Source organism: Gavialis gangeticus, unplaced genomic scaffold, assembly GCF_001723915.1.
Source record: "Gavialis gangeticus isolate Ggan-Ray unplaced genomic scaffold, GavGan_comp1, whole genome shotgun sequence".
NCBI lineage: Eukaryota > Metazoa > Chordata > Crocodylia > Gavialidae > Gavialis > Gavialis gangeticus.
This window is the reverse complement of record NW_017729007.1, coordinates 6,967,307-6,977,450: the sequence shown is the minus strand read 5'-3', so window position 1 is coordinate 6,977,450 and position 10,144 is coordinate 6,967,307. Positions and strand designations below refer to the sequence as shown.

The window sequence follows — 10,144 nt, the reverse complement described above, 5'->3', positions numbered from 1 at the left end:
GAACAGGAATTCAGGTCATAAGATGGTGACCAAGGGGTGGGGCTACCCATGCGGCCCTTGACAGCTTGCTAAAACTTGGAAAGTGACCCTCTAACTGAAATAACTGCCCACCCCTGTTGGAGACAACCATTATTGGCTGTTGGAAGCAACTTTATTCATAAAGTTGAAAAGTTATGGGAAAAGTTATGCTGGCTAGATGGTGGAGATTTTTTACCTCTAGATCTCTTTCTAAAGAAGATATACTGATAGCTTTTTGCAGTAGTTGTAGTCAGTAGGGTTGAGCATTTAACCAGTCATATAAAGTTCAACTGACCAGTCAAACACCTGTCAAAAATTGTAAAAAATTGCCAGTAGGTCCAAATACACAGAAAAAGCGCAAATTTTCCCTTAAGAAATGTGTCAAAAATGAAAAATCATATTTCTGTCAAGAAAATTACAAAAAAAGTAAGGTTTCTTTTGTAAAATTGCTATAATCTTTGACTGGTCAAAAAATTTCATTCAAATACTGTCCAGTTAATTGACTGGCTTGCCAATCCTTGTATTTAGTGAAGTTTCAAAAAAGATCATATTTTTCTGGTATAGTGTTTGCATGTTGGTCTAATGGCTAAGACTTGGTGCTTTCACTGCCGTGGCCTGGGTTTAATTCTCAGTCAGAGAAGACCTATTTCTAACAGGGGGTATAGCTCAGGGGTAGAGCATTTGACTGCAGATCAAGAGGTCCTCAGTTCAAATCTGAGTACCCCCTCTTTATTTAGGCCATGGCTGCCCCCATGATCTTGCAAGATCCCTTCTAGCCCCTAACATCTATTAAACTATAACAGTTCCTGCAGAATCCCGAGTAATGTGTTTTCTACTGAATCATCACTCAAGATCCTTCCATTTTCCCTGAGCTATGACATACTATATGGTAGCTGTGGAAGAAAGAGGTTTTCGAGGAATGATCTGAAATCTTCATGGTGGCTTTCAAGGGGAAAAAGATTTATGAGTTTAAAAATAATCTCAAAAGACATTTCATTGATTGTGAAGGAGAAGAAACTCTTATATAATGTACATGTTTCCTGCCTGCTTGGCATGGTTTACAGGGAGGTGGCGGGGTGGCTGGTTTATTTCTGAGTGTATATCTACCTGAGGTATTGATCTAAGTACAAACACTGAATTCTGAAGATGATATTCATAATAGAACTCAGAGAGAAGCCAGGTACCTAAGATAAAGAGAGTGATTCACTGAAACCCTGCCTAACCTACTGAGGTGCTCAAGCCACCCTTGGCATTCAAGTTTTCTGGTGAACATTGATTTAAGCGCCTAAAATTTAATTATTACACATGCAGAGGCACTGCCTCTTAGGTACCTGTGATATTCATCTGGGTTATGTCCCAGCTAAGCCTGTTTGTGTCTCACAAATTAGGTACTTTCACATTTAAGTCTCTGATACACTTCACTAAACAAGTATAGAACATAACTAACAGCACTGAATTTAGTCAATTAAGCTGATGGAAGTTAGGCTTCTTAATATTTTTGAAAGATCTGTCTAGGTTCTTCATACTATACAACTTAGGTTCTTCATATTCTTCCCTCCCCACTTGTCTTTATCCCAATGAGCATACAATGTGAGGGAAAAAAAGCCTATGCAAAATGGCAAAGGAAAAGCATTTCTCATACCATCCAAGTTCTCAGACAATTGATTGGCAGGTTTCTTGCTATTACATTTTATTATTATTCATGTATAAAAATATCCCTAAGTCCTCCTTCCCTTAGAGCAGCCTTGATTAACTTCTTGGCAGAGGTTTGGTGAAGTGGGATCAGTGGAATGATTTAAAGAAGGAAGGTAGTGAATCTGTTATGCACAGACGGTGTGTTCCAGGCACACAAAGCTTTATTCCTATAATCACTTAGAGTTATTGCATAAGTTGCACATAAGTGTTACAACTGGGGTGTAAACAATCCCATTTGGTCACAGCAGTCACATGTAAATTGAAGACTAAAAGGCTGTTGCTCAGGTAAAAACCTGTCATAGTGATCATGTGTATAAATTACTGGTGCCAAGGGTGGCTCAGGCACCAGCAAATGGTAGACACACTCAACGCCAAACAAGCACAAATTAAATAAAAAACTGAATGCTAACTTTTCAGGCCAGATGTGATGAAGAATGTCTTAAATACAATAGCTTCTCTAACTCTATCCCAACTATGCAGTTGGTCCAATAAAAAATATCATCCTACGAAATCCTTGCCCCTCACAACATTCCTTCTCAAAAACTTCTGAAGGAACAAACCCTCATTGTACAGTGGCACATGAAACCTACAAACTTCCAGGTCTTTGCTTTCTTCTGAGAGAAGACAATATCGAATCATCAATCATTCTAAAGCAGAAGACCTGGCATAAAAGAAATATTACCCTATTAAAAAAATCTTTGTTACTCTTTAAAAAATGAATATAGTTAATAACACATACCTCACTCAATGTTAAATTAATATCTCCCCAGATTACAATTCCTGATACACCAAGAGCAGCAGACTCTCCAATAGTATTTACAAGGTCATCCTGAAAGCAAATGTATAAAGTTTAATATTAATGTAAATATATTCTACATATTACCAAACATACCATACCCTACAAAACCAGAATAACCGCACTGAGTAGGGTGAGTAACTATACAGAATGAAAGAAAAATCCTGTTCTTGGTTATACCTGTATTTTCTAGGACAGAGTAGAGCAGGTGATTCAAAACAATATGGACACCTATTGCTATTTTAAAATTGTCTTGTAATTAGAGAACTAAGGCTGGAATCGGGCTGGTATTTACTCATCAACATGCCAACACTTCACCAAGCTTATCACCAGTTTTCTCAAATTACCTTCTGGCCAGAGTTCATGGAAACCAAATTCAAATGCCCTGTTTGAGCCAGGAGCATAAAAAACCCAGTGCTTCCTACTGTTCATTTAGCTTTGGCAAGCAGAGGGCACTAGAGGTAAAGAACAGCAGGAGATAGAACTGCAACTAACAAGATCTTCTGGATAGGTGCTCTTGGGCATTACACATGAACATACTCCTTAGAGGCTGAGAGGTAGGTCCTAAATGATTAGCTTGCCCACATTTATTTATTGCATGAACCTAAGCTTTGTAACTTTACGTCTGCACATATCCTTTTCAATCCATGTCTTCAGTCCTTTCCAATACAGGTTTGTCTCATGAACATCCAATCCCTCCCCCCTTGCAAAGGTCATTTATTGGTTTGTTCCTACATATTTATTGTCCTTTAAATTGCAAGTATTTAAAAGCTGGACAAGCCTCACTCACCTGAGAGAGATATTCCCGATACAAATCTGTGAATACTGGACGTGTATATGCAAAAACTGGAATTGGATAGGTGGAATTGGAGACATAAGAAGCTCTAATGGCTTCTTGAACTCTGTTACGAACAAAGAGCGGTGCATTTTTGGAAGATCTCAAGGCTGCCTCCAAATAAACAGATGGGTAGAGGGCTGTGCTTTCCTCCCACAGCCAGTTAAGTTCATTATTTCTTGCTATTTCGATATCTAAGCAGCTTCCTGTATAACTGTCAGGATTTTGTTTGTAATCATAGTTATAGCAGTCTGGGTAAAGGTAATATCCCCACAAACGATTTGGCTTCATTGATATCCCCAGTTTTAAAGACTGCAACATAAGTGATTTTGCTGCAGCTTCAAATTCCATTTTGGCTGCAATCCTGACTTCAGTTTCTGATAGATTTAGATCTCTCTGCTGAACATACTGAACAGACTCCTGTCTGTAAACATCTTTTGGTCCCCAATTCCTTATCCAGGTTGGCCTCCAGTTTTCCCAGTCAATGACAGCCAAGCCAACCTGTTCATCAGAAGGTATATAAAAATGAATGTCATCTTTGGCTTTTTTTAAATGAAGCTCCAGACAAACCATTTGGGGAAGTCCACCATAGTACATCTCACCTGTGTTTTCATCTTTGTATGGATAATAACCAAGCCTATCTGCATAAAATATAGTGATGTTCTGGCCTGTGGATGTCTTCAGTGTGCTTCCAGTAAAGTGGAATAGTCTCATATCCAGCTGTTCTCCAGTCTTTTCTGTACAAAGCTCAGTAGGTGCATTCCAGATGGAGAGGAAAGGTGAATTGGGGATGAGGGGAGGAGCTCTTATATTCAAAGATGAGCAGCAAGTAACTACAACAATGATGAAGACCAGGCAGGATGCTCCCTTATGGACAACAGTGCTACAAAAAGTTTGAGCTTGTCTTATGTCTTCCATTTCAGTGAATGTCTCAGCTTGTAGAGAAGCATCAGCTGCTTCTGAGAAAGCAAAAAGGAAATGCTCCACAGGTACTCAGAACATCTGTCAAAAGCTTTAGCAAAGGAATGGATTTCTCCACTAGAATTCACATTAAGCAATATGCCTTAAGGGTATAACAGGTGTGACATTCCTGTCATACTTTTTATTGCTTCCAGTTCCAGGAGGATTTTCAACAATTGCCTAACCTAAAGCAGAAAAGAGATGATGCAGTTATAGTAGTAGGTGAAGTATCTTTTTGTTGCATCCATACAACAGACACTGTTTGCAGCTATGGAAATATTGTCACCTTTCAATAAGCAGAGAACCTGCTTATTCAGCAAAGAAGCACAACAAAAGATCAGAGGAATAAAATATGTCAGGCCTGTCAGAGGAGTGGTGTCCAATAGACAGAACAAGGAGCAGACTCATTACCCTCAGACTTATTCTTTATTCTGCCAGTGAGTCATATATAAGTAACTATGTTATGAGCACAGTCATGTAAGTGCTTGGTGCCTTTACTTATTTGCAGTCATTTAGGTATACTTTGCTTACCTATCTCACAAGGTTGTTCTGAATCTTAATTTATGAAATGTTATAAAGCACTTAGAGATCCCCAGAATTTAAGACACACTGTAAGTCCAAAACACTGTGGCCATTTACTGGCTCTAGGATGGGAAGTGGGTGCTATTTTCTTTTTTTTATGACTTTCCTGTTTCAAATTTCTAACAGATTCTTGTCTTGATGCAACATATTTGCATGCTGCTTATATACATGATTCCTACATTCACAAGTAGCATAACTTTGCTCCCAAAGATATACTTTTCCATCATTTATTCTGTTATAAAATATTTTTACTGGATGATTTTTCTAAAACAACTTTATGAGCAAGTGACACAAATATCATATGATCTCCTCAGTTCTAGTTCAGTAGAAACTCTCTCAAAGAGTGAAAAAAAGTGAGCCTCTGTCCTGTCACATGCCTTTACATATACCAAAAGAGCTGAGTCAGGAAGTGCACAAGTCAGGAACAAATGCTCACTGTGCCCTTTGGAAGGCACCTGGGGGCTCATAGATATAGTAAGGCTCAATGATTTTACAACTCTGGCTGGGCAGTGGCCCTCCTCACCAAGACTGAATATTTTACTTGAAAAGAATGCTGAAGCAGTAACCATGTAAGATATTAAATGCTGAAAAATGTTTACTCAAGACACCATTCAGAGCTCAAGAGCCCAATTCTTCCTATTGCCTCTGCATTGCTTTGGTTGTGAAAAGGGACTGTAAAGGTGGACTATTTGGGCCCTAGAGGATCCCTGCATTGTGGAGATACTATTCCACTATAGCTTCAGACCCTCTAGCATGCTTGGTGTGGCCAGGTCAAAAGGGTCCAACAAGTCTGTGCTGCTTTTCCAAGTTCCCAGACCAATACTTAAGGGCTGTGAGAAGTCAGGTAGAATTAAAAATAATCTGAAGACTGCTTTAAATAACTGCCAAATCTGAATTAGCCCCAACCAGCTCCAAACACAAGCACATAATCAACCCACTTTTCCACCTTCTTTACTAGTTCTTGTCAGTTGGACCTGAGAATTAAGCCCTTAGTTATACTTTTCATATTCTCCATAACTATTAAAATGGTGGCAGGTGCACATCTTGTATCTGGTCAATTCTGCAGGTATAGAGATATGTACACCATTATGTAACCTCATCTGTCCCCTTTGAGAAACCTAGTGCTACCTCTGCAAGCTTAATGTTTTGTGCAAGTTTTTCAGGTATGTAGGGAAGGATTATAGCTGGCTCCTGCACTGAACAAAAAAAACCTATCAACTGAACCCATTGCACTAGAATGTGCACCAGATTATTACTAATGCCGGTGACTCTCCAAGAAGACTAATCTATATAATATGGCTATACATTTTGTGTATGTATGTGGTATGATGTGTAATTTGTAACAACAACATAAGTGACATTTCTTATGGAATTAAGAATTATTCTGGTTTAAAGTCTAGATTTTTATTGACACATCATCTAATTCAGTTTAATTTACACATTATATTACTGATATGATGCAATGGAAGAATAGCTCTTTTTCATGACAATGAGTATGTATAGTGTAGGTGATTTATCTTTTTGGATACATAGTTAGTCACACCACTGGGAAGTATTCCCAGATAGTTTGGGACTGTTCTCTCCAGACCTTTTGTGACAAGCAGGGAGGGATAGGAGATGGAGACAATAAAATCCTTACCTCACCTCTCAGAGGCACACATCCTTATCTCAGACTGATTAACGACCTGTTCTGGAACAACATAACTCATCTTTATTCTCCGACAGTAACAATTTACCATTAGTTTAACCTGTGATGTCTATCTATGCAAAATGAGATGTTTTATCAGCCATTTTTCTCGATAATGGTTATTACATTATTGGCATATTATACCAGTGTTAAAAAACCTCTCTCAGTGCCAGAGATGGAACTGAAAAAAACCCCCAAAACAATGACAACTGAATATTTATCCAGCATTATCTTGGGCTAATATTGCCAGCAATCTACCTAGTGAGGGTATTGGTAATAGTAATTGTATGTACAATAACTTAACATACTACTGAAATGGCTAGAGAGGTAATTATTTTGTTTGTAATTGATTCTCTCCTTCGCAGAAAAGACAAATTCTGAAGTAGCTTCCTGTAATGGGAAGCTTTGCCTGTTTTTGACCAAAGCTGAAGATGGTCATGCTAGTACATTGTGGACTATAGAGATTCTGTTGTCAGATCATCCAGAGAAAGCAATGGAGGCAGGAATCCAGACTTCCACAGAACTGAAATCCTCTATCTCCCTTCTGCTGGGATCACAGATGTCACTGCAACCTGGGACAGCCTGCAAGTATGTGAGAAAGGGGAGTTACAAAGTCAGAGAAAGGAAGATTGGGAAGATGGTGGGTAGCTTCTGGTAGGCTTCTTCTGTCCTCCTAGAGTTATCAGTTGACACTCTGCCCATACCTCTAATAAAGTGTACTTGGCTTACACCCTGCCTGCCAGCTGACTCCAAGATCTCAGGAACAGGGGGGTAACTCATTCCTGTTACCCACCGCCCAACACAATGAGCCAATACAAATTAGAAAACATAAGTCATTAAAGTGCTTACAATTTTAGGGACACTACATACATCAACAGCAGACCAAATTAAATCTCATATGACAAAACTGGACAGAAACAAATCCTTTAGTAACAGTGGAAATACCATAATAATGGAGAAATTCTGCTTTGATCATTTCTAAGATATTAGAGCAATTACAGAACATTACTGCATTGTATATTGATTCTGCTTAGTGTCTTTTGAAGAAATGAATAGGACTTATGCAGTCTTGGGCCTTTTGATCCTTCTATCAAAGTGTCTCTTTTCCAGACATAAAGAGTTTTTATTGCTGAATGAAGTGCATGCGATCATAAAGAATGGAGTACAATCAGATCCACACTGATAGCTTTGTATCTTTTTGTTAAAAAAAAGTTGTAAAAATGTGTCTCTGGACTAACGAAGTCTATTGTTTGTTTTGATCTGACTTTCCTGTTTTGATGACTATGCAACAGGGCTCCAGCTTCTGAGTTGCTGAGATACCACTACATGGACCCCTGTGGCTGCATGCTGTGTCATGCTCTCCCCTCCCCACAGCCACTCTGAGGAAAACCACTCTGTTGTACAGTCCCAGATCCCCTGTGCCCCACACACTACATGGGTCCCTCCCACAGTGCTGTGCAGCATGTGCCCTACTGTATCATACTAACACCCCACACTGCTCAGTACATGGTCCCTGGGTCCCCTCAACTCCAAACCCATGGGCAGGGTCAGGCAGTGAAAGCCAAAGAAGGTAGGGAGATCTCCCGACTGGGAGCCCAGGAACTGCATGTTAACCATTCAGGGGCCACCTGAACAGCCCTGATGTACAACAACACATTCCTAAATAAGGCAACACTTTCTGATGAAATATTTTTAATTTGGAGTGCTAGTGATGGAATGAAGTATTCAATTAGAAATTGTGGTGGTGGTCAGGGTTGGGGGGGTTGCCTCTGTTTATGAATAGACAAGCAATCAAGTGAAAGAGAAATAACCACATACTTAAGGGGAATTTCAAGACTTCTGAAATCAAATTGGAGCAATGGAAGGTATACATACATGACTCTAAACATACGTAACACATTTTGAGCAAAAGGCCAGGAATATGGAAGAAAAGCACAAATGACCCTTCTCTATATTTATTGGCTTATCCAAAAGCTCAGCTGATTTGGCTAAACTGATATTGGGATTTTTTTTTCTTCCAAATCTTACTGTAAGGCACTCACGTGTTTAAATTAAAAGATTATTTTACATGATAACTCCCAGTTAAAAGGATTGCCTTTGGCTCAGCTTAATGACGACAGATCTAATAAGTATTGCTCTTTTCAGTCTCTTTTTGTGAATTTAGGTCTAAGTGAGCTGAGTAATAAAGCTGCCCTTGTCTTTGTCAAAAAGTCAATATATTTAGAATATATTAACACTAATTGCTGACTGGGTTATCTGACTGGGAGTACACACCGATAGATCTAAATGTCTTGAGTCTTACTACTTTATATTTTTCAGGATTTGGTATTTGTGAAGGTTATATTTTGAAAGATAAGAACATCAATGTTCTTTTTTCAAATATTTTACTTTCTTTACAGCATAAACTGAATAGCAAAGAACCCCCCAAAAAGTGAAAATACGAGTATTCACTGCCAATCTAGCATCACACATTTTTAATCCTCCTGGCACAGAATAACACAGGTCTCATCTGGGATCACTGGTTGTGCCATTTAGCTTATCCAAGGAGAGTATTGGGCAGCATTTCTTTACTAGGATTGTACACAAGTTCACATTCAACCTTGATGTAATTGGGTTTAATTCAGTAGAGTGGGTGAACTAACATCAAGTCTAGATTTGTTTCAAATAATGCTACAAGCATCTGACTTTTACTTTTATTTTAGTGCTCTTAGTTCCTTTTAAAAGGCTCCCCTTAGTGTGCATTATATTAGAGCACTCAGGACATCTTCTATTTGATCTAACTTCTCATTTGATTGCAACCTTGTGAGGAAAGAAGAAAGCTGAGTCCTAAATGCCAAATAAACAGAGAAATTAAACAAATTCAGACTGCTGAAGGACTGAGCATGCAAAAGCTGGGGTGATCTGATAACCATTGTGTTTGAGTAAACACTAGATAGCCTTGGGGTTGGAAAAAGATCAGTTCATTTTAATCTTATTGACATCTTGCCCGTAACCATAAACTGAAAGAGTAATCAAGAGCATTCATGGCATTGACATGCCATTAAGCAAAACTAACATTGCACTTCCCTTGAGAATTCCCATATTGCTTTCTGTTTTCAATATCTATTGTACAGTAGATACTGCAGATAATCTTGCTGAAAGTTAACAGTGACAGAATATTTAAAAGAAAAAAGAAACATTGTCTTGCATCAAGTGGCTAAGCTTTAGGGTGTATGAAGTGATTCCACGTAAATTGCAATGGACTAAATAGTCCAGAAATTAATTAGCCTGTCTGTATGTCTGCCTGTGTGTCTGTTTGTCCATAATGCTTTTGGCCAACTGTGCATAGGCCACTGAAAGGGTGGGCGGTGATTGGCTGTGAAGGCCCGGGCTGCGCAGGCCCAAGTTTCAGCCACTACCGGGGAAGTCTGTGGCTTCCCCATGCCTCCCTGGCTGAGGGCAAATGGAGTGGTGGGGGGTCATGGTGGTGGTGCCCCCCTGCTGCCAGTCCCTGATGCCAACAGAACAGCCAGCAGGGAGGGGGAGGTGGTGGGCAGGGAGGGAGGGAAGGAGGGGAGCAGGGCAGGAGATG

At 39.4% G+C, this 10,144-nt stretch overlaps 1 protein-coding gene and 1 non-coding gene across 2 annotated transcripts in view; one reads left to right on the top strand and one right to left on the bottom strand.

Annotated features, from left to right (window-relative positions):
* SPAM1 (sperm adhesion molecule 1) overlaps positions 1–4,667 on the bottom strand; it is an 11,203-nt gene extending 6,536 nt beyond the window's left edge. Inside the window, exons 1-2 of the mRNA XM_019509283.1 lie at positions 3,300–4,667; positions 2,453–2,542 (exon numbers count right to left, since the gene is read on the bottom strand). Coding sequence (XP_019364828.1) covers positions 2,453–2,542; positions 3,300–4,262 — 1,053 coding nt within the window. The 5' untranslated portion in view covers positions 4,263–4,667. The remainder of the gene's footprint in view (positions 1–2,452; positions 2,543–3,299) is intronic.
* TRNAC-GCA lies at positions 674–745 on the top strand. The gene has a single exon. It is a non-coding gene; the product is annotated as a tRNA-Cys (tRNA).
* Positions 4,668–10,144: the final 5,477 nt, after the last annotated feature.